The 26,488-nt window shown below is 32.0% G+C and overlaps 1 protein-coding gene across 1 annotated transcript in view; it reads left to right on the forward strand.

Moving 5' to 3' along the window:
• The first annotated feature begins 765 nt into the window (after positions 1-765).
• LOC129231277 (protein kinase C-binding protein NELL2-like) overlaps positions 766-26,488 on the forward strand; it is a 231,060-nt gene continuing 205,337 nt past the window's right edge. Inside the window, exon 1 of the mRNA XM_054865562.1 lies at positions 766-991. Within this exon, the coding sequence (XP_054721537.1) occupies positions 934-991 (58 nt within the window). The 5' untranslated portion in view covers positions 766-933. The remainder of the gene's footprint in view (positions 992-26,488) is intronic.

The following is a 26,488-nucleotide window of genomic DNA, read 5'->3' on the forward strand; positions in this document are numbered from 1 at the left end:
GTAAGAAAACTTTCTGACAGAAAATTCTGTGCAAAGCGGCGCACGCGAAAAGCTAAAAGAGAAACTGCAGCGAATTTAGCGTCTTTGAAACTTAGTTTGAGTAGATGCATATAAAATGGCATTTTTTTGTATTGAGAAATCTAAGATAGTTGTAAGAAAATTGTCTCCAAAAGTCTTTTTTCTTAAAGTATTGATTCTTCCCTTGTGTGGAAAGTCGACTCAACCAGGCGGAGGCGCGAAGATAGCGCCCCCTTGCGCCCTCTGACAGGCCAGATGAACGGCTCGCCGACGCCACTGCAAAAAAAGTTCGAATTTTTCCCACCCGTGAGCAGGTACAAAAAATCGGTCTTATGCCGACCACATCAGAATCTCTTTCAACTTACGCCCCACGCTGCAAGTTGCGGCCACTTGCTGGTTGCGTGCGACCACGAGGAGATCCGAGCGCAACCCGGCGTTTCGCAGCCCGCAAGGACTTCCCCAGTCGATCTGACGATGTGTTACGTCACCATTAGGAGAACGACGTCTTCCGGGACTAGACTTCTGTAAACCGCGTGTGAACTCCACTTCCAAAGCACACCGCTCAAGAAGATATCCCTACTCTCAACATTACTCTACTCGCAGACTGCGACCGATTTTTTTTTTATTTTATTATTTTTTTTTAATGTTTTGGATTCTGGACCGATTGCAATTTTCAACTCAAGTGGAACCACTACTGCCATGCCAATTTAGTGCAATGCATGAGCTGAATTTCCAAATTCGCGCGTCCAATTTAGGTGCCTGAAAATGTAATTTTTGTACATAGTATGAATTCAAAAGCGAATTTGAGCAATAGGCTTTTGCCTACGATAACGTGGCAAGAAATATGGCTTTTTAATCGCTTTTCGGTCTTAGAGGGCCGGCTCACGGACTTTTCGAAACTTTTCTAAATGCAGCATGGCCCTGGTTTTCCTGTGGGGACTGATCGCCGTGGAAACCTTGCTTTGCACATTTGGTAAGTTTTTTGTTTGGTCATTTTTGCTTTATATCTGATCATGCAAATGTCATATAATCTATTGCACCACGTAGTTTTCAATGAATTTCAGAAAGTTTATTTCCTTTTCATAAATATCTGATTAAAGTGCTACAAAAAATCAGATTGAAGTATAAATAATATTTAGACTAAAACTACGTTGCATATGGTAATTACGAGCATTTTTAACAGCTCAAAAGTCAACATATTTTCAGAAACATCTTTCTAAATCTAGAAAGATATTGAATGATGCACAGAGATATTATTTTACTTCTCTTTTTCGATTTGTTATAAAATTTGAACACATATTCTTTATAGATTGAAATTAATATTACTATAATCGATTCATACACTGTTGTGGATTACTATTTATAAAACTTAGCAGAAAGTTCAGGAGCACAAAATATAAAAATAATATTTGATTTATTTGGTAGTTTGTATTTAGTAAGATTTTGATACGATATATTTAAATAAAAATAAATCTGTTTAAGCTAGATTTGGGATTTACAATCACTAAAAACTCGTTTTATGAGATCATCATTCTAGTGCATAATTTATTGAAAACTGCTGATTTATTTGCAGGCCCGTCATTTAGGGGAATCGGGAAGGGGCAACGCCCCCCCCCCCCTTCCTCCCTCTGGCTTTGTGAAAGTAATGTATTTACATGAAAGTGGGCGTGGTTTTTGTTATTTTTCGGCATAATTTGCATCAAGTATATATATTCTTCGACTCCCCTGTAAAAATTCGAAATGACGGGCCTGTTTACACGATTGACATAGTCTTGGAAGTAAAAAATGTAAACTATGTCGAGTTTTTTGCAGCATATTTTGACAGATGTTTTCCAATAATTAGTCTTGTTCTTTCTGACTCTTGATCACATTTTTGACTATTTGCCCTCATTATTTATACTGTAACTAAAATTTTGCTACGAAAGTTATTAAGACGAAAATCTGTGTTGATAAACAAACTGCAATCTTGACTGGTGCAAACTTGACTTCACTTACTTACTCGAAAAATAACATATATAGAGAGCCTTTCAAAAGTTCTTTTTGGTTTACATTTCTGCTCAGTGCAAACAGAAACGTAATTCCGAAACGTGCAGTGCTCCATTTGTTCAGCTTAGTACAGAGGTTGACGCGTTTTTGGCGCCAGAAATATTTCTCTTGCTTTTCCCCACTGAGTGGATTACCAAAGAAAAGCACGGGGTTTCTGTGAAAATAGCTCCCGTCACTCAAAACAGCAATTTAAATTATTGTTAGATTCTCAACTTCATTTTAACATCAGTTTTAAAAAGCAATCGAAAGCTATCGAAAACTTTTAAATATCATTAAAATTTAAGCAGGTGTTCAGCGATTTAGAAATAAGTACGAGTTAAAAATTCTTGTAAATTGTATTGTAAAATGATATGTATGGCTTGCAAACTATTAAAATTAGCTAAATTATAAATTCTATCCATCGACATAAAAGGTTCGAACTTAAATAATCACGATTTATTTTGCACCGAGTCAATCATCATGGTTTTGCCTCTCTTACGTTCAGTCAATGCACATTTTTTCTAGCACTTGTTAATGACTTTTCAGTGCTCATAGATATCATAAGAGTTTGAAGTTCTTGAGAATTTCATTGTAAAATGTGGCGCATGATTTTGTAAACTCTGATAGCCGCCCTATAGACGGATTCTGCCATTTCATTGAAAAATTTAAACTTTAAGGATTACGTCCTCTTTAATGTACACAGACTCCATAGTGACATTTTGCATTTCCTACCTTTAGTCAAGTGCGAGTGAGTAAGATATGCATATTTATTTGCAATGTTTACAAATGGTTCATTGCGCACCATAAATACTTTATAGTTTAGTTCTTGTAAAATTCTATGGTAAAACATTGCTTATGCTGAAATACCCACGATGGGGGATAAGTTCAGAGAGGTTTTGATCCGACTCTGGGGGGTCCTACGTTACGTTTGAGGGGGGGACACTCCTGGCTTATGCTTCTATTAACCAAGAAAGTAATGCAATTGATGCAATCTATCAAGTCATTGTTTCAAATTTTGATGATAATGTTTTCCTGAATATGTACCCGGTCAATTACCTAATTTTGCAGTTCTTACCTTCGGTCAACTTTGAAATTCAGTCATTTATATTTATTTTAAATATCTATTAACGATTCATCAGTCCACATCACTAAATAATTTGAAATTCATAAGAATTGCAAATGTAAAATAGAGCATATGCTTATATGCTTTGATAAAAGTATTCTTTCAAGCCTTATCTTTGTTTGCATATCTGAAAAGCTTTAAAATGGGCCACTAAAGTGTAATCAATGATCCACTATAGCATTAACCCCCCGATGTGTGGCTGGGATTAACTTAAATAAAACATGCTTAGTCGTTTTGAACCTGAAACGACATTCTTATTTTACTTTCATTTATTCTCATTTTATGCTTTCATGACGTAATTTCCTTAACTAAATGAAATTTTATAGTGTGCATCTTGCGTAGTTAAAACTTTGTAAAACACAATTAAAATTCCGTGAAACACAACTAAAATTTGATAAAACCCAATTAATTCAACAAAACCCAATTAATTCAACAAAACCCAATTAAATTCAACAAAACACAATTAAATTCAACAAAACACAATTAAAATTCAACAAAACACACATGGTTAAAATTCGATAAAATACAATTAAAATTCGATAAAACACAATTAAAACTCGATAAAACACAATTAAAATTCGATTAAAAAAACTAGTAAAGTCTAAAATACTATTAAAATTCGATTAAAAAAAAAACTAGTATGAGTCTAAAACACTCTTAAAATTTGGTAAAATTATGTGAATTTGACAAAGTGTTCTTTTTTTTTTAATTTAAATAAAAGCTAAACCACTTAAGATTCCTTTAGCACGGCATTTCTTATTTTGTGTTCCGTGAAGCTGCGAAGTGCCACGGAGATCACTCAAAGATTCCACAGAGCTTGTATTCTTATTATTCAAATTTTCCACTGATTTTTAAAAAGTCAATAAAAATTACGCTGGTGCGAAGTTTTAATCAATTTACGAATAAACAGCAGAGAAAATAACAAAATGAATTGGGGATTAAAAACCCATTTGCTGCCGTGAATGACCTTCGACTATGTCAGGACAAGAAAGGAAAACTTTTTTTTGAATCGCCATTTGATTCATACTTTCAACGTAAATTTAAACAAATGCCATCATTAGAATTTTGATGTAGTTTAAATGATGAATCTACTTCACTAGTCGACGAGTCGACTCAACAGCAGTGTTAGCACATTTACCTCTTGCATCTAATGTGTAGACGGGCTTCTCAACTTATATGTAAACATAATATAAATACCTAATGTGATAAACTTTCTTAATATTAAACCGGCCACAGTAAAATAAGTACCTCTTATTCCATTAATGTTTAACTTTTAAAATTTAGTGCGAAACTACTAGTTTAATGATTTTTTAAAACAATTTGTGTTAATTATTAAGTTTCTTTTCGAAAACGATAAGGAATACTTGACCACGGAAAGATGGCGTTTATATCATCTGCAATCGGTTGTTTGTTATTGGTTTGTAATAGATAGGGACAACGAGAACGCGTCTCTTACTAATCGGTGCTTTCTGGATGATTTTACCTATTACAAATGATACAAATGTTGTTTTTGCTCCAAGGTCATTCGCAATATCTTCGTGGTCGAGCTGTTTTACGTGAAACAATTTTCGCTTTCATTGTGAATAAACAATGTTGCATCCAAACTTGTCTATGAAAGAACATCAAGACTTCCATGAAATAAATTGATATTAAAGAGGGTTCCGCTTATGCAAGAAATTAAGAAACGCTGCTTTACTGTTTTAACTGACATTCTTCAAATCATTAGTTTTACAGATCTCCATATTATATCTCACTTCTACTTATTTCTAGGTATATGTAGTGCGATACTGTGTAAACGATGGAGGTCAACATTTTATTCAGCAGAATTTTGTTCACTGAAACTATAAATTAACTTTATTGCAGCGAGTTCAATTCCTTTCTCTATCCTTGTGCCGAACATACCTTTTTGATCTATCTTATGACTGAATTAAATCCTCTGTCGAAAGGACAACGCCCACTCAATATTGAAGTACATATTTCAGACGCACAGCGATCCTATAAATTACGAAATATTTTAGAAAAGAAAAAATCTTGGATGTAGACATTGATGTTCATGAATTTTATGTCCAATACATAGAAATAGACGAGTGAAGATTAATGTTTTTCTACCTTCATTTGCTTTTCTGTGTCAGAATTACTTGAAAATTTTTTCAAGATTCAAGTTTAAAACTCCTTTTGTGACAGAAGCTAAGCTGTGATTATTATGATCCTTAAGGCGTAACTAGGAAAAAAATTCGGAGGGGATATGGTAAATTTCCGGAATAAGGGGGGGGTAGGGTTCTTTGTAATTGTAATTTAAGTTCAAAAAAAAAAAAGTTCCGTGTTTCGGGGGGAGGGTATATCATCCTCCCCCTGGATAGGCCACTGTTCATAACACAAACTGGACCATTGAAATGGGGGGGGGGTTGAATATTTTTTCTCTTTAGGGGCTTTTGTAGTGTGGGGTGAAAGCGCTTTGGGGGACAGGCACCCCTGGATTTTAAAACAATCAAAGTATAATTAAGCTAAATAGTAGCCCTCCCACTCTTTTGCCAAATGTTACTTGAGTACTTTCACCAAAGCTATGGTTACTGGTATCACTTTTTATTGTATGATGCAATCCGAAACTTAAAGATTAAACAATGGCTATAACGCTTTTCTGCTAAGATATCAAGTAAATGACCTAAATTGGCATGCAGTAATTGTCACTATCTCGTCGAAAAAATGTTTTGGCTCCTCCGCTTATTAAGATCAATAAACTTTTAATTATTCAAACATCAAACTGGCCGCATATAATTTCAATGAGAGAGAGAGGGAGAGGCAGTCAATAATTTCAATAACTAGATAATGTAACATCTACTATAATTGGGTACTGTCCCTTTCAAATCCTTTATTTAATAACAAGTATTCTTAGGGGCTGTCTATAAGTGATGTCGCATGTCTTCTTATACCTCCTCCCCTTGTCACATATCACGCTATTTTTCACAAGTATATTTTTATTTAAAAAAAGGGATTGTTACCCACTATTTATTGTTACCCCATCCCTCTACTTTGTCACGAACTGGCACAATTTCACAAACCCCTTCCCCCTAAAAGCGGGACACCATTTGTGAACGGCCCCTTATTCGCAAGTTTTCTCGTCGTACGATTTCCGATTTATGCAGTCAAATTCAGTTAGATCAAAACTATTTTCCTTGTTAGAAACATTCATGTTTTATTGAAAATTATGTAACTTTTAAATAATTCAGTAAATGATGAATTAAAGTGATTTTTTTTTCATAAAATATAACTGCAGCTCAAAATATAATTATTCTCTCCTTTTCAATGCTTAGCCATTCAATGACGCGTTATTACGAGTACATCCTTTTACGTGCGTGTAATTGAATCTTTTTAAGTCTTTGTATTTATATCCTCTTATGATGGTTTATTTACGTACATAAGTGAAGTAAAAGTATATACCCAAACCTGCTTTTATGCGGCGGATAGGGACCGCATAAAAAAAACGCACAAAAAATTTCTCGAAAGTTCACGAGTAGCTTTTAAAAGTTGTTTTCGCAACACAGTTAAAAAATATTTTTTTTATGCGGTGGATAGGGACCGCATAAAAAAAAAGTCTCACATAGAAAATAATCCAAAATAATCTTTAAACGAAATCAAAATAAACCAAGTGATGATAATTTTTGCTGAGTAGTCGGACAAAATTTCCGGAATAAGAAAGTTTATGGGAGGTCACAGTGACTTCCCATCGGGGTGCCTATATTGTCACTTGAAGAGAATAACTTGCACTAGTTTTAAAAATATTTTCGTCAATTGATTGCCAATCTGATTTGAATTTTAATGTACCACAAAAAAAAAATCGCATAAAGACCGCATAAAAACAGGTTTGGGTGTACTATAAATATGACGCCGGGGGGCGCTAATGAATCAAGCACGTTTTCTGTTAATCAATTGCTTTTACAATTTACCTACGAATGAAAAAACAGCAAAAAGTGACTCAATTATTAACTGCATATTGCATATATTTTCTACGTAAAATTTTAAAGGAAGGACCAAACCCAAAGTTATTTCTCTGCATATACCGAATTCCGCAATTTTCACTTTTAACACGGAGTCCATCATTGGTATTTCTGGAACTCCCTCTTCGAAGTGCAAACCCCTTAGGGGTGATGATCGGCCGGGGAAAAAATTGAGCTCGATTTGTCATGTTGGGGGAGTCTTTATATGTCTGTTAGAAAAGATAAGATTAAATCCAATGTCTGTTTCGATTCCCTCACGCAAAATATTCTCTATATTAAGTCGTTATTTTCTGAAGAGCGGGAATTTTGGACGGCTTGTTTCAAATATTCTCAGTCAGAGACATTAATATCCTCGTCTCCCCCCCCCCCCCATTTATTTGCATAGACCAATAAGAAAAAAAAGTCGAAATGTAAGCGTGAAACGTTAAAAACGATAAAAAACCCATTGCCGATTAACGATTTCTTGATAAATCCAAGAACCAGGTCTATAAGTTAACTTTATGGCTTCTTTCAGCAGTTCCCCGATGGACTTGTTTATCGAGCACCGTTTCATTTAATGTGGTTTTTGACGTCTACTATTAGACCCATAATTACAAATTTATACCATGACGTTAACGTGCATGTCGCTGGTTTGTGGGTAGAAAGCAAATATAATCAAGCAGTGATTCATTATTATTTTTTTTTCTTATAGTTCAGAATCAAAAATCTAGGTTGCGTGCATTAATTATTATTATTATTTCTATTGTGCTTTAATTTAAATAATTTTTCTCCTTTTGTACGTTTATTTATTGCAAATAAAAAAAGGAAGAAAAGTGTTAGAATTAAAAAAAAAAAAAAAAGAGAAGCTAGAATTCAATATATATATATATATATTAACTGTAAAGCAAGAAGAAACAACGTTAAATTGCACAAAATTGCAGATTACTGCATACGCTTGATTCAAGGTTTCAAGGAACCTGTTTTTCAATTTAAAATAAGTAAGCGTATGGATGAAAAGGCCTCCCGTAATGGCTCACTTGTTTTACATTGAAAAAGGGGTTGCTTGTAACCCCAAAACATGTGTATGCACTTACCTGCAAATTTGTGCAATTTAACGTTGCTTTTTCTTATTTTACTTTTAAAGCGTAGAAGTATTTATTCAACTTTATTATTAACTGTAATTTTTTGTGAGAGGGTTGTGAGTAGTCTAGGAGAAGGAATTTCAAACGTAGTGAAGGACTGTTTTGCTTAGCGTTATGTTTCAGTAAATTCCAGTCAGCTATGTTTTTAAGGAAAGGAAATCGAAATATTAAACATAGTGTTTTGGAATGTAGATGCAAAAGCGTGGCAAAAGTTCTGTTTTTTAACTTTAATCATTCGGTTGTTTGAGCAAAGAAAATCTCTTTTTTATCGCAGGTGAATAAAAGAAACAAATAAGATATAAAACGACGCCTCAATATCATAAAAAATTTAGAAGGAGAAAAAATATTATTTCATTCATTAGAAATCTTTCATTCAATCGCTTGCAGATAATTTCTTTTCCGCGGTGAACAAACAAATCATTTTCAAATCATTTTATATTTTTGCAATACTTCATTGTGGAATCTTCCAATTCTATAAATATATAAATTTGATTTTATAATGCAAATTAAAGTGTAAGGAAACTTTTTTTTTTTATCTATAACTTTGACTTACGACAAAAAATATATGTTTGGAATGGATGTAGTTTCCTTCAATTTTTCGGTGCAAAATATTTTATTCTAGTGTTATTGAATATTCACACGAAAAGGTTTGTAGACTATTCTGAAACGTATATCCTTTTAGAAGATAATGTTAGTTTTTGAACTCTTAAAAATAATATTTTTCTTTAAAGTCTAAAAAACATTCCTATATACAGTCAAAATCTTGATTATTTACTTTTAATAGCATATTATGCATATGTTTTCAATCACAAATGCATTGAATCAAACTTCTATGCGTTGATATAAAACCGGAAACTTTGCAACTATAAAACTCCCGCTCTTTACTGCATGAGTGAACCATTTCCGACCGTGCAATGCTATGACATTCCGAATTTTTAATGTGTCCTCTAAACCCCCTGATATATATATATATATATATATATATATATATATATATATATATATATATATATACACACACACTGCCATGGGGAGGTAAAGGGCAGTGCCTATTTTTTTTTTTTTTTTCATCAATTGCACTTTTGCTTTGCTGTTTAAGCTTGCTTATTTTGTTTCCGCTGAAAATAAAGTAAGAAAAAAACATCAAATTATAACATTTTTTTATTGTTAGTATGGTATCCAAAACACGTTTAGTCAAGTGTCTCAAAAACTCATTTCTACGGATACTATCCTTTCTGTCCCTGTATTTTCTTGTTATTCATCCTATTGCTTTTTCCTGCATCCTGTACTATCAATCAATTTAGAGATCACTTAATTAGTGGCAACTATGCATATACACTTACGTACATATGTATATGTCTATAAAAGGATGCTTGATCTGAATTTTGGAAGTACTAGTATCTGGCCATTAATCTCATATTTCTTTTTGATACATCCGAGGGATATTTTACGCTGCACGTAATCCTGTTTGATTTTTCTCCTAACTTCGGTGTTTCCAGTTTCAATACCATGTCTCTGGAGAAATGAGATTTGTAAATACGATTACTCTAGTCCGCACACTTTGGATTATCAACTGCCCTGGGGGAGTGAGGGAAGCCCTGCTATCTCAAGGACGAATTCATTTGGCCCCTCGAGGGAATGCCTGTCTGCTGCCACCAGCCGGAGCCAAATTTTGGGATCGATTCTCTGGGACAGATCATTTGCGGTAGAATGGAAAATATCCTTTTTTTTCCTCCTAAGTTTCGCCCCATTGTTTGAAGAATCCTGGAACAGGATTTGAGGTCAAGGGCAGGCTGTGTAGTATGGCTTTTCTCTGGACTGATGGTTTATTTGTGCAGAAAGGAAAGTTTGAACTCATTAAGTTGTGTGGAGATATTTGAAGTTGGGAATTGTATGCTAGTTTTTATAGCTTCATGTGTTTTGTATAAATTCTGCTGGCATGTGTTCAACCAATTAGTTATTGATGATAAACATATTTCAGTAGAAAATATTTTACATTTTGTATTCTGTACTCTTACGTTTGTTTTTAAACTTTATAATGCAATATTTTTGCGTTTTAGAATAATATTTTGTGCTTATTATGACATAGATATTTTAATGTGTAACTTGAAGAATACTTCTTTAAAGATTGAACGAACTTATATAAGCACACAAATACAGTTTAAAATTTCTTAATATGAAATAGCAGATTTGTATGTGTATAAGCTTGATTTGATAATGTGAGATTTGGTTGTCTCAAATAGTGATTCCGACGTCAAGTTCTTAATTTAGCTTGATATTTGACCTATTTACTTAGTATGCTGACTTTCATGCCGATACGTATAATTTAGAGCACAACAAATTCATCTTAATTTCTCGTTCGCATTCAGTCAATAGATATAATAATCTAAACTAATAATTTTCAGCTTCATTAGTTACTATGCTATGATAACTATTCCAGTTTTCAATCATAACAGAAAAAAAACTTGGGACTATAAATGATGCGATATTTTGCAGACAATCCATAAAAGAAGTTAGTGCAAATCATTACAATAAACACCTGATTATCCGTAGGCTGCTATTGTTATTGCAGATTTGCTTAACTTTCTTAGGTCTCCGAAAACTGACAAGTTGAAACCCGATTTTTACATCTACACTCATTACGCTTGTAAACGAGTGACCGAACTAATTTTTTTTTCGAGAAAATTATCTTGCTTTACCCGTTTTTGGTGTAACTTAACTAGATTTTATTTAGATGTTCTGTGTGCATGATTTGCTGTGCCCATTTGCCATAATGAACAATTTTTTTTCTTGCATTTACGTACATTCTCTTCATCGTACAGTTATTGTTTTTAGTGTACTAGCTTAAACGTAGTCTTTAGAGTATCGTTACTCGAGAGTTTTAATGCATGTCAGTGTTCCTGATTGTTTTTGCTCTTAGAACTACTATTATTATCATTGAAAAAAAAACCTATTGTGCAGTATCAAATGAATATCCAAGAAATCCGCGATTACCATGGCTGCCTATTCCGTAGATAATCGGGAGTTCACTGTGAATGCATGATATTCTAATTGCTATTTTCAGCAACTGTTACAACTATCTTTCTTTAGATTACGAAACAAATTATTAATTGGGTTTTTACAATACGCAATAGCTGAGTGTATACCTATGAGCTGAGTTGGTTAGAGCGTCGTGTTAATAAAACGATTAACGTGGGTTCAATTCTTCCATGGGTCAGAAAATTTTGTTTATGGATAATTTTTTCTCTCGAGTGGAGTTCCGATCCAAATTTCCAAGAATTTATTCTCTGAACCTATTGCAGAATTTTGCTGAACCATTGCAGAACCATCGCTTATTTTAGCATGGTAAATCGCAGTATCATAAATAATATATTTTTTGGGTTTTTTTCTTTCTTTGTGGGTGCTTCCTCAGCACTTCATACAACTACAAAAGAAAAGCATCATTCCAAAAAAAAGAAAAATAAATAAAATCACCGTTAATCGATTCGAAAATAAACGAACAATTTACATTTTGACTGTTTATCGAAAAAAATACTTTAAAAAAAGTCGGATATTTGAATCGCCGCTGTCAAGCAGCAATGCTGGTTAAACTAGTCATCGAGTTTTGTATTGATTTCAAAACGTCGACACCTATTTTGATGAATGTTCTCTCTTTTTTATTAAAAAGTATAACTAAATAAGAAAATATGTATAGTTCCTTAAAGCAATCATAGAGGGACATGGAAAATTTTCATCCATAATTTTGTTAAAGTTCATTTTCGGCTACGAACATCATTGCCTGTTGCCTCCATAAATATTGCCTTCGTTTCACCAAACTGTTCGTTACAGTCTAGACGTAAAATCATATACCTTTCTTATGGGTTTGAAACATGGCGACGCTCATTCTGGTGGCTAGACAGTGAACAGTAGTCAGCAATAATGTCATAGCATAAAAGTTAAAACAGCAGATAAAAAGCAAGATGCCTCGTAACAAAGTATCTAGGAATCATTCGTATACAGGATGTCTCAGGGTATCAACCAAAAGCTTAAAGCAAAGTAAAATGAAAGATGACCAGATATCGCTGAGGTTATCAAAGAAATATTGAAGCTTACGAAGATATTATAACCTATAAAATAACTTTATTATCTTTTTCTTCCTACTTTTGTTTTCTGTTTAATACAAAATAGTCGTACATTTTTGTAGGAGAAAAAAGTAGAGCTAAACAATATGTGTCGGATAAAACTTTTCAGAAATATCATTTGTGAAACTATCGTTCAAAAGTTTTATCGTAGTAGCCACGATATTACTGTTTAAAGAGAGTGGATATGGATAAAATACTATTTCTACTACTTATATATATTTTTTAACGCTTGTGGGAAGTTCCATGCTGCACTTTTTGTACGTTTCTGTCCATTTTGAAAATGAATAGAAATGAAAATGTCAGCTGAAATGTTAATCACTTAACCTTTTCAGTTAGACACGCTTGCTAGACTAGTATTTAATTTCATTGTGTATTTTTACACGAATTTTTTTAGTTAACTCTTTCAACTAACTGCAACATAGCTTCACTAATAAGCTGTTAACTTTCACATTGCGCAATAGCTCATCGTGGAAATACATGCGATTTTTCACTAGGGTATTAAAGCTCCTACCGGAAAATTGAAATTAAAACTGGTTAGATTTTATTTCTCTGAGGTGGTGCTACTGATTTATTACGTTAATATTACCGTTTATAGGAAGAAGTAAAATAGGCGAAGCGAGCAGGGGCTTAGTCCTCTACTTTAAAGGAAAAATGAGCAAACTCGGAGTACACGCTATTAATTCATACTACAAAAACCAACCAGCAATCCCAACAACACGTCATGTTTTTTTTAATGTATATTTTTAGTGTTTAAGGATACATCTTTAAATAAACAATCTTGACAAACTGTAACCTAGTTACACTAATAAGCTGTTAACCTTCACATTTCGCATTAGCTCATCGTGGAAATACATGCGATTTTTCACTATGATATTGAGCTCTTACCGGAAAGTTGAAATTAAAACTGGTTAGATTTTCATTTCTATCAATAAGTGCGACTGATTTTTTATGTTAAAATTAGCTTCTATAGCGGAAAGTTAAATAGGCGAAGCAAGCAGGGGCGTAGTCCCATAGCTTAAAAGAAAAAAAAAAAAAAACTCGGACTACACACTATTACTTCATACTACAAAAACAAACCAGCAGTCCTAACGCGTTGTTCGCGTAAAATTTATATTTTAATGCTTAAGGATAAATACAGTAAAATTAGTTAAAAACCTTGAGTTTCTCAAAACCTTCCTTTTTGGGGGGGAGGGGGTATCCCGCTATTGTGACCGGTGAACGTCATAACGCGGGAAATTTTCCTATTCCATCTATTTTTACTTTGTAGGCGTTTGCGTTTTCTTTCACTCTCTAATCATAGAATAAAAAAGTGAGGCATGGTTGGTATTTGTCAGGATAGAGATTGAATGAAACACGTTATCAGGCTTCTGATTACATCTTTTCAGGGAACTTGCGTCGGTGGAATGTTTCGGTATTTCAAATAAAAGGCTCCAGCACACAACCACTGCTGCACAAATCAATTCCAAGGTCTCGAGGCCGTTTTCCAATTTACAGGACGCTCATCAGGTGAACAAACACCGCCACTGCTTTTAACTTGTTTTACTCCGAAATTCGATTTATATCTTGCTGTTGAATCTTTAGAATGGCATGTGTAGAATTTTATGTGCAGTCAAAATACTTTGATTTGAATAGAGTTTCCTTTAATATTTCAAATTCGACCTTTTACGTACCTTTTGATTTTATTGGTTTAATGGTACTACGATATGTACTGATTTATGTTACGAGATATCGATGCTGAATATAAAGTTTATTAATTATTTTTCATTGTGAATTTCTAATTTATAAATGATCAATTTGTCTAATCAAAGAAGTCAAGTACACGTATAGTTGTTTGTTTGGACAAGTGAGTTGAAAAGTGACCTATTTGCATTTGGAACTTGATTTTTATAGTAATAACTAAAAAGGTCACTGTCTATTAAATGTGTCGCCCATTCCAAAATGATTACTACAATATGCATTTTAAAAATAATTGTATATAGTCAACCTAAAAAATAATCAGCATAAATATTGTCTTATGCTAATTTGACATATGCTTGTTGAAGAAGTTCTTATTTTCCTCTTTGACGCAAGGAAAGAGAAATAGTAAACTTTTTCGATGCAGACATTTTTTTTAGAAAAGCAATTTCACCACTTGATATCAATAGTCAAAAGCCTCACATTAAGATTTAGATCGGTTCTTTGCATAAAAATATTAACACTGACAACTTTCGCGTCATTTTTAATTTACGTCAAAAATCACCTTTACCGAAAAGCTCCCAGTCAAATCTTCAATTTTTTTTTTATTTCGATGTTCAGAAACAGCAGGTTAAAAGAAAAAAAAATCAAACCAAACAAAACCTTTGAGTATCGCTTTTGTCAATTTATAGCATTTCCAACGTATTGCGATTCAATTACGAACTTTAAAATGGTAAAAAATGAATACCTTGACTCTAGAAAGTAATGGTAAGAAAAATGTCAATATACCTTTTTCTTGCCATTTCTTACTTTTTTCTTACCGTTATAAGGTCAAATTTACAAAATAGAAAAAGAAAAGAAAATGCAGACACGCATTTTGGGGTGTCAAGGAACCCTTTTTCTCAATGAAAAAAAGTGTGAATTTATGGATGCATACTTGTTCGCTAAAGACAATTTTTCTTAGTTTTGTCGTGTGGCTTTATATACGTTAAGCTCACACTTGCTGCATGGAAAAATGTGTTCACAGAAACCCCGAAACACATGTCTGCTGTTCTTTAATGAAATTGAGATTTGAAGATCGTTTTTTACCATTATAGCATAGCAGCCAAAAGCAGCTTTCATATTCAGAAATATGTGTACAACCAAACTCGTTGCTGTATTCAAAAAGGGGGCGCAACATTCCATCTCTGCAGAAAGTATCCTTTTGGCGGCAAAATGGGTATTTAACTAAAAACTAACCGTTTTTAGTGCGAATAAGAATGTGCTGCTACCAAAAAATAAAATATATCCTTCTCAGTTCAATTACAAATATTTTTTTTAAAGTATGTAATAAAATACACCGTTACAACACTATTTAATAATAAAGGGACATTGAAATAGTTCGCTATATTCCGTTAATTGCTGTCAACTTCACTGATGAAACAGCCGCAGCATTTGAAATTTCAATCCCTGAAAGCTCATCCTTAATTCTGGCATTGTTTCCTTTATGACGTCTACAGGTGCACAAACTTTAACCAACAGCTGCTCTAGCCGAAACTTTTGGGCGCCTAGAAAAGAATATGTTGTAAACAGGCGGGCGTTCAATGGATTTTGATGTGGATAACCTACCATGTCTTTTGTGTTGGGGGATTCGGAAAATTGGATGAAAGTAGTGTTGTTAGTCTATTATTATAGGAGCGATGACTGTTTTATTTTGGTGTAGTGAAAACTGTATGTAATTTTTTGAAATTGAAAAATAGTTATATTATTTTGTGTGGTTCTTAGAATTTATATTTTATGTTTATAATTGGAATTACTTATGAAGTTAACTGTACATTTCTGTAATTTTTCGTAAATTTTCGACAAAAATTAATTGTATAATGAATGATTTTTTTTCTGTTGCGTGTGTTACTTTTATGATGTATCGAGAAGGGGTGCGAAAGAAACGTTGGAAAAATGTATCTTTATTTCTACAACATTATTTAATTAACACGGGGCTTATGTCCGTAAGTAACTTGTTGAGTTGCTTACTATTCACTAATTATCGAGTCTAAAGTTGTTACTTAAAAGTAAAAAAAAAAACATATACATTTTACTTCATTTTCAAGTACAAAATAGCAAAAAATTTCAAAGAAATCAAGATTTCTGTTTTTATGCATATTATAACCAACGGTGAACGCATTATAACTTAAAGAAAAATAAAATTAAAAATATAAAAACAGTGGGGTTGGTGTATGTATTTGGCATTAATAAGAATATTTTGTATTTGCTTTCACAGAAAAAAAAACTCCCAAAAAAATAAAGGTTGTTTTTTTCAACAGGTCTTTTGACGATGCATCTATACCAGCCGAAGTAATGGTGTACTTTTCACATTAAAATACTTGCACCTATCCTTTATTTCTGTTAACTTGTAAACATTGAAGTTGCTACTTTCTCGCCCAAAAGTTCTTTACTTTCAAATTTAACTGAACCTTTTTTTCCCCCAAAGAAAAGAGTTTGTCATATTTTATACTTCAATTTAAAAAACTTATCTTACATTTTAACTTTTTAAGTGAAAACTTGAATATTTATTGAATATATATCTTTAATACTCTTCTGAATAAACTGTATTGAATAATAACGCAAATTATACCTTAGACATACTGCTCAAACTTAAACAAGTCATTACAAAATTGAAATCTGGTTCTTGCAAACCATGAAGAATGTTAATAAGAAAAAAAGCAAAAGTATGAAGGAAAAAAAAATGAAAATATTTTTCAATGAAACTTATGTTTAGAGTTAAATTTGCTTCATATTGTTTTTCTTTTCTTTTTAACATCACGATCTAGAAATTTTGAAATCTCATAGCTAAAAAAAGTGTTTTTAACTGCTCATAAAATTATTCTAACTAGAGATTGACTTAACTACGCTATAATAACTCACACTATACTTGAATCATATATTTACTCATCAACAACTGCGTGATCAAAAAAATAAGTAAAGTTCTTCTAAGTTCGTGTAATTGTAAAAAATTAAATCCTCACTACCAGATATCCACTTGCGAAATATTCCTTTACCGAACATTCATTAATAAAATTTCTAAAACAATTGTCTACCATTTTGAAATCAACTGAAAAGCCGATTAAAATCCCTTATCAAACTAAAAGCCTTTTTTGCATTCCAAAATGCACCGTGCCAAGTTGAAATTTATTTGAAGCGGGAAAAATACAGCCACAAGACAGAAAGCCTTTTGCTTTCGGGATGTGGAGCCAAGGGAAGAAAAAGTCAAAATAAGAGCGTCTTTCAGTCTGGTCAAATCCCCGGGTCTGGAGCCAACGTGGTCCACTTAACGGTCTAGTCCTTTTCGCAGGAGATCATTTACTTCCGGGGCTGGTAGATGACTTTAAAGTTTGGTAATAACTGAAGATTGTTTGACTGGAGGGAGGGAATGGGATGTTGACATCATACAGAAACTGTTGGATGCAGAGTCGCTCAAAAAAAAAGAGTTAAAAATTTTATAACTCCACTATCAACAGTCTGATTTTTTTTAATTACTAAAATAAAAGAGTGTTTTACTGTACGCCTGACTCCTCATTTCGAATATTTTGAGAGGGAGATGGGGCAAAGGTCCGTGCAAATTATACCAAAAATAGCAGAAAACACCCCAACTTACATGCGAATACATTAATTTCTCAAAACCATGGAAAGGCAATTGCCCCCCCCCCCCCCCCCCCATAATGATGGGCCTGCTATTAGAATTGGTAAAAAAATGTGTTTATAAAATATATTTTATTGTAAATTGTAACTCTTTGTGCTGTTAAGATTTTTAAAAAATAATAAAAGGTTATGAATATATAATTTTGAATAACGCAGAAAAATATTTAAAAACAGAATTATTTCATTATTTATTCCATAAAGGAACATAATACATACACACTGTAAGCATACATTCGTTAAAAATTTTTCACAAAAGTTAACTAACATTTCTGCTGGAAAGTGCCTTTTCAATCTAAGAAAGGGGGTGCTTTGTAAACCCGAAACACGTGTATGCAACATTTTTGTAATTGCAGTTGTTTTATAACAACATTGATCGTTGACTATCTCATTGATTGTTTGCGCTCAAAGGATGTAGCTGTTTTACCCAGTCTTTCCCATAAAAGCTTAACTTGAGTACTTTACACACTATAATCTCTTTTACAAAATTTTCACTAATTAGTGGGAAGGGACAAATTATACTGAGGGGTGTAAATTAACAGACGGTAAAAAGTTTTTCCTGGCAAGTGACTTCTCCTTCAAGGGGAAAATGATCGCATATTCTTATACTTTCTTATCGACTTGAAAATTCAAAATTTTAGTTAGTTACTAGTGTCTGTTGGATACTCTAAATTTAGTCGCCAATTTTTATCATTCAAGCACTTCATTCGGGACTTTTTTTTTCCAATAGAAAACACTGGACTATGCGATCTTGCTGTAACGATCAACAGTTTGAAATTTATCTAAAAAAATAAATAGTACTTCAAATATCAATTTTAAAAAATTGAAATGAACATTCGACTTTCCTATCAATTGGCGAAAAGGAATACGATGTGAGACGAAATAAAAATGACTAGTTTAAAACAAAAATCAATGAAGTAGTAACTATCCGTGGTCAGTAAGGTTTATAAAAAGTGGCCTGTTGAGTATTTCATTTAGTCATCAAACTAAGACCTTAAGTCGCCAGGTGAAGTGGCGAGTGATTATTTTCAGGTCTACTTTCGATTTGATTCACTTAAGAGAAAGCAGAGAACAAATCTGTTATGATCCTTTGTGTCCTTCCACCACAAAGCATTTAATTCCGAATGAATTTAAATGCACTAATTAATTACACTTGATCACTGAACTGCATCTTAATCACCAAATTGACAACCCAGTGAGAAAGATCAGACAATTGATTTTTAAAGGCGACTTTAGGTCTTGTTTAACGAAGATCATTCACGGATGTCAGACACCGTCTCGTTTGTCTGCAGCTGCATAAGATCCAACAGCTGCTGTATTTAAAATTGATTGCCTTCGTACTTGTCTTTTGTATGTCTCCCAATTTCAATAGGAAAAGGGTTTGATGTTTATGGGACAGTTGACAAATATCCTGTCTTTCCGGATTGTTTGGTGTAATAATTCTAACATAAACTACTTTTAACATTAATGCTATTAAATCTGAAAGTGCATGAAATAGTAATGGCGCTTTCTTGCATAGCTACATGTTTAAGCGCATATTTGTAAGAAAATCACAAAAATTATTTTTATTTTGGAGTTGGGATTTTAATATTAGTTGAGCTTTTGCGAAGTTTTCTTGTTTAGTCACAGAAACGGAAGAAAAGTTTTCATGGACTTTTCTACAAACACATACAAATACATCAATTTCTACAAATACAGGCTTGTAGTTTATTTTCTGGAGTGAAATTTACTAATAGCACACTTTAAACTGTAAAAAAAAAGAAAAAATAAATCGACATATAATACGATGTTTTTGCTTCTTACAATTACATGACCTGGCAAGCAATGCAATAAAAACCACAAAAAAACTTGTGCGAAAAAAAAAACATCTTAAGAAATCATAGGTGTAATGTGTGATTTCTCGAGGAAATTCACTGATGCGCCAGAATTAGAGACCCATATTTTTTTATTTTAATTTATCATAATTTAATTCAGTTTAACTTTTTTTTCATTAAAATACAGATGAATAAATGAGGAAATAGCTCTACATTCAATATGACTCATCAATTAAATTGAAAAATTAACGTAAATGAAAAATGTGCAATTTTAATATTGTATCATTACGACAAACCTGAAAAACATTATAAACTCAAAGGTAAAAAAATCCTGGATAATGTTAAAATTTGTTTGAATAAGTTAATTTGAAGCGAAAATATTCACTAATGTTGCCATTAGTGACAATTAGTTGCTTTATTTTGCAAAATCAATAACAAAAATCCAAATACACGGATACATAAAATTATAAATACAAAACATTAATTTTTTTTTTACTTATAGCTCAAACTGGTTTAATGTTGTTTTCTTTAAAGTAAAAAAAAAAGATGAATAACTGACAAAATAGTCCTAAATTCAATAAAACTTATAAATTTACTAAAACAATTAATGTAACTTAAAAAAAAAATATGGCCAACTTTAATATCTTATCTGTGCATGAAACCTGGACAAAAGTATGAAGTCAAACGTAAAAAGTTCTGGATTGCAGTAAAATTTTGTTCGAATGAGTCCATTTGAAGCCATAACATAAATAAATTAGTTATCCTCAGCTGCTTTATTTTTAAAAACTAATGACATACGATAAAAATATGAGTTAAAATAAAAAAGTCGAATGCATTAAATTCTAAATTTCTCCGTTTCTCATGCATTTGTGGCTGGAAAATAAAACAAACAATTATTCTCCTCTGTATCTATTGTCATTAGACTTTTTCTTTTAAAAGATCATGTCAAACGATGAAATACGGTTTAAAACGAAACGTTTAGTAACTTGATATTTTCTATACAAACTGTCATTCTCTTATTTTTTGAATTGTTTAAGAAAACATTTTCACTACTAGAACTTACGTTCTGAATGATTTGAGGTTTATATATGCATGTTTTTTATTTTGCTGAGAGACGGTAAATAGTTATTCTTACTTTTAAACTCAAATGAGCTTGATATACTTATATTTTTAGCAATTTACAGGTGGTCAGAAATTGCTGCCCTTTGAAAGGTTTAAAAGGTCCAAAGTCAAATCTCTGCATTAGTTAAATGCTCGTAAGGCGCAAAGAAAACATAGACTGAATTAATATTTTGCTGGCAATTTGACATTTGGTTTTCTTAAACATTTCCTCAGACCATAATTTTCTGTAAACCCAATTTTCTATAAAAGTTGAAACTCAAAGCATTCCAAACTCCTTTGAGTTTTAATGTAAGAAAAATAGTAACGACTGAGAAAAATAGAAAACATGCATTTAAAACCTTAAGACATTCTGAACAAAAAATCAAATAACAAAGTTTTCCTTGAACAGTCTAAAAAATTGGAGGGAAGTTACAGTTGCATATAAAATAACTATTTACGAAATGTTATGTGACAAGTCGAATTTTATCTCAACATAATTTTAAAAAAGGAAAGTAACATCTAAAGAATATGTCTAAGGAAGAGAATAATTTTTTGTTTTATTTTGCAGCTTTGAAGCGCTTTTATAAGGCAAAAACCAGAAATTTACAAATCATGAATAAGAACTTTCATTTTAAATTCGTATTTTGTATTGTTTGTCATAAATTTTGAAAAAAAAAAAGCTTTTTGTTAACATTGAGTTACTTTTTAAATTTAATTGATGAGTTATACAGAATTTAATACTATTTTCTTAATTACTCATCTTTATTTTGAGGAAAGAACTTAAACATAATCCAACCTGAAGTTATGATTAAAATAAAATCAAAAGTTTTTTAGTCTGCAATTTTGTCCACCAGTGTATTTTTGTTCATTACATTTTATAAATACTACTTTTGAAAGGAAATATAGATCTGTCACGTGTCACGTGCGGAACAAAATGTCTAATTTTCTGTGGAAAAGCAAAGCATGTATCTAAATGTTGCAATATTAGATTCTGCGGTTAGTTTGCTAAAATTCACTAGTCTAAACTGATGTTTAAAAGGTGCATCTCGCGAATAAAAAGTAAACTTCATTTAAAAATTGAGAAATTTCAGAAAGATTTTACTATTTAACAAAATACGCAAGTAAAATACTTTCACTGAGGCAATATATATATATATATATATATATATATATATATATATATATATATATATATATATATTTATATTAGTTTTAGCCCTAAATAATTCGTAGGGGAAAGAAAGGCACATGTGGAACAGTTTTTCTCATTTCTTTATTTTTCAAAAAAATAAATAAATAAATAAATAACAATATCAAGTTTTCAGAGCAAAAGTGTCTTCATGATATTTTTTATGTGTCATGGATTTTTTTCAGATTAAAAAAAAAAAAGATTGCTTCTTTAATTTATGGTATTTTTAAAAAATGTCTTACATTGTTCACATTTGCCCCTTCAGGGGGCCCTTTGAAGAAACAGGACTATTATCATATTTCAAAGAATAACTCTTTACTATGAAACATGTAAATTTTACCAATTGCATAGAAGGGTTTGTAACCTACTCTATGTCCGGTTAAATTGTACGGTAATGTGTAAAAAAAAAGAAAATATGTTTTAACAAAAATTTAACTCTGCTCACTGTCAAATTTTATAGTTTCTTAGCCTCTTCTGATCACTGGATCGATAGGTTAAAAATTATAATAGTACTATATTTTATTACGCAAAGATTATTCTCGTTTTATAATGCTTTTAAGCATCATACAGAGTATGCTATTGTATTTAAAATGGTTTTACATTTGAGTTTTTAATTAAATTAAAATATTTTGTCTTTTTATTTCTTGTAGCTGTTCTAGAATACTACAATCTTGATCAAATATTTATTTAAAAAATTAAACAAATAAATAATAAATAATTTAGAAAAACATTAACTGAAAATAAATTTATGAATTGACGATAGCAAAACGACAATTTCAAATGTTTATACATTTTTCTTTAACTTTGCAACAACCTACACAAATATTCATAGCATGGATAGGATATAGGAGCTGCTCATATTTGCCCCAAACATTATACTCACAAGTGCCCCATCATCTACTTTAGGATAAAACTGAAAAAATGAAGAATTCTTAATTCAATAGAAAGATTTGAACGTTGTAAGAAAATACCTGAATATTCATACAATGGCTTCGAGTTGTAAAGTTTAGCTTATTAGTCAGCTTAAAATGTGCTTTCACGTGAAGTAGAGATAAATGAAATTACATGCAACAGCTACTAAATCAAAGAAATTGTCACCACACAAATGACCCATTGCTCTAAAAATTTGGTCAAAAGGCCAAAGTACCATCACTAGGGGACTTGTTCAAGATTTTCTGCTTCATGTTGTCATTGTAAAAACTACAGTGTTTCCCTTTTTCCCTGCATAGAAAAATGTAAAACAAATTAGTCCAATTCATCCCACACGTGACGGTGGAATCTTCCAAACACTTTGAAAGGGAGTTCGAAACTATATTTAAAGAATAATGAACTATTAGAAAAAACTTTACATTTCATGCTCAACAATTCTTTATTGAAGTCTCTTAAAAACTCGGTATTCCCACCTGAAAAGTCAGGCATAACGTTGAACTCTACATTCCGCACCCCAACTTATATAAAATTCATAAGCTCTAGTTCAGCGGTGACTTTGCATATACAAACTTAGCATAATACAAGATCTTTTTGCCCGTGCCATTAAACATAAGCTATCGTTCAGTTTGATGGAAAATTGTTGAAAATTTATAAATGATTCATTACGAGCCCTGTGATTCACTCTAAGTAGGAGGCAGTTGTGAATTGCGATGAAAAGATGATGTACCCGGGTTTGCTTTTATGAATAAATCATAAGATTTTGGAAAATTAACTGCGCTGTGGGTGCATTTCATTCAAAGACTAAAGGGATGAAAGGAAAAGGTAGCTTTAATACTTTTTGATGGCGAAATTTGCGTAAAAATTAGCATTTTTGATCGATTTCCGGAAGCTGCCTTCTGCTTTAAAAAATATTTTAGATAACGTGTTGATATTTTATAAGAGATGTGTTTTTTAAAGTGAGTTTTTTTATCGAATTTAAAAAAAAAGGTACATATAAGTAAGGAAAATAATGTGATTACAAAAGACAACGATAAATTACTTTAAAATCAACAAATCTATAATCATGAGACTTCATTTATAACAAATGCTTTGACAAAAAGCATCAATAGTTTCAATTAATGAATTATCATAATCAGCAGTATTTATAATCGAAATCACGTGATGTACAGAAATTTTAACATGAAATATGTTTGATCAGTTGCTAGCATTATAGTTAATATTGTGTAGTATGGCGTGCAATATTCAGAATAATATCACATGCAAGATCTTGCATAATCTGACACATGCATATGAGTGAGATCTAATGTAAGAGATCAATGCGCGATGAAAAAGTAATAGTTGTTAAGCCAGCTCATATGACAAATAATTGCTATTCATATTTAAACTCTATTCAATTAGATTAATAATAAGCGTTAATGCTGTGGTCAATTCCGAACTGAGTGAGTATGCTTATTAATGTTGGATCTTGTTCGCATATACAGTTAGTTTCCCCTTGAATCGATCCGCAACGCACAATTTTTTTACGATATATAAGCTAATAGTAATAATAAATGTAATGTTCCGTACAAGAAAAATCATGTGACAGGTGAAGACTAATCTTAGTAATGCTTGGTCATTTGACATAACGAAAAAAAACAAAGTTCTGGCTATATAACTAGAATTAATTATTGAAATTATTTTCAATGGTGTAATTTTATTAGTACGGTATCATTTTAAAGACATTTTCTCTTGCTTCTGGCAAATCTTAAACATTTCATCTTTCGCCTGTTTTAAAGACAGACCAAACCTGCTATCTGCGGAAGAGCAATATCGGTAAAAGTAATTGTGCTGCTGGAAAGATTATCAATTCTGTCTTTAAAGCAGTGCTGTGAAAATGTAAATACGTTTACCAACTGTAAAAGCGTTCGTTTTATTCAAAGAAGTGCTGTAAATATGTTTATACGTTCAATCAAATGTTAAAACTCTCATTTAACTTTTTTGTACTACATACTCCTTACCCCATTCACATCAAAGTATCACTAGTTCTAAGTATACACTGTGTACTTGGAGTATGTTTCAGCGTGAATGCTTTGCCCTGGTCAGCTAGTTTTGTTAATATTTGTAGTTTATCAAATTTGATTTCATGTGAGGAAATTTATCAGATATTAATTCTAAACTGGAAAACTTTATCAACTTTAATAATGGGAATCATTACATTAAACAAAATCTTTGTATCAGTATTCAATACTGTTACTGTTCTGTTGCAACAGTTGTAGAAATTGAATATCGTTTACTTCATAAATTAATAATGTAACTTTTTTTATTACCAATACATCTAAAGTTGCCAAAATTTCAATAGTGCTTTCATAAATAATTGTTTTAATCAGAAAAATCTCACTTTCTCATTTAGGTTAACTAAGATTATGAAAAAAAATTAAATTTATGACGATATTTGAAAATGTCTGTGAACAAAATGCAGGGTCATCACCGAGAGCGGTGTAGGTGGGTGCTACATCCCGTCAATTTTTCAGAAATGGCTACCTTTTTTTAATGATTTAAAATGAAATAAAACTTTCGCAGTCGTAGGAATTTAAAATAATAAATGAACACATGGAATCGAAGAGACAAAGTATTTTTTCTGTTAAAAAAAAAAGAAAATTCAGTCTTAAAATATCGTTTAGGAGCATTCAATATCTTATATTTGTAATAGTACGTAACTAAGGACAGCCGAAATGTTCGTATTAAGCATTTGTTTAAGGAAAAAGAAGTATTTTGTACACACATTTTGTTCAAACCCGTGGCAAGCTTCAGCTTAAAAAAATGGATAGATAAATAAACACAGTTGCTTTGTAGGGGCCACTGACAAATTTGCATTTCTAAATTTTTTATTTATTTTTAAGAACGTCATATCACGAATGTCACTGCTAAGTGGAGAGAAATAAAGGAGTCACCGGAGTATGCTTTAATAGAATAAAATAAAAAAATAATTTGAATTTTGATATCTTGAATTCAAATTATGTTTTTCGCAATCACGAGTTCGTGTATGTTGGCGTGTGTGTTTGTGTCTGTGTGCAGGCATGAGTGATGAGTGTGTGGATATGTGTGTGTGTGCATGTATATATGTATGTAGGCTTAAGTGTTTGTGTCTGTGCGCAGGCATGAGCGTGTGGGTATGTGTGTGTGTGTGTAGGATATGGACGCAACCTGGAGACGATTTTCGCTAGAGGAGCACCATCGGGAGGGGCCGGCCGGTCGACGGTGGTGCTGCAGAGGGAGGCGGGGGGGGGGGAAATAAAATCATAAGACATCAAAACCGTCAAGTGAAAACAATAAGCAATCGTGATTGCTCAAAAACATATATATAGTAGAAATACTTGCAAAGCCAGTTTTAATTTTAAAACGAGACTTTTTTTTAAAGAGGTGGTTTTAAAACAAAAGAATATCTTATAAATCGTAGATCTTTTTTTTGGGGGGGGGGGGCTAAAGTTTGCTTCATGGAGCAATAAAATGAAGCAATGCCATTTTGATTCATTTAAACACGTAATACGTCAAACAATTTCATAAATCTTTCATTTATAGAAATTTTCATTTATAGCTACTAGCTCTCGTTTTGAAACTTTTTGGTATGTTTAGCCGACGCAATCATCGCGCAAGCTTTCAACGAACTTGCATGGTCTTTTAGCATTCTTGCTTGCAAAGGCACTCTTAGAACCAGTAAAAAATACT

Source organism: Uloborus diversus, chromosome 10, assembly GCF_026930045.1.
Source record: "Uloborus diversus isolate 005 chromosome 10, Udiv.v.3.1, whole genome shotgun sequence".
NCBI lineage: Eukaryota > Metazoa > Arthropoda > Arachnida > Araneae > Uloboridae > Uloborus > Uloborus diversus.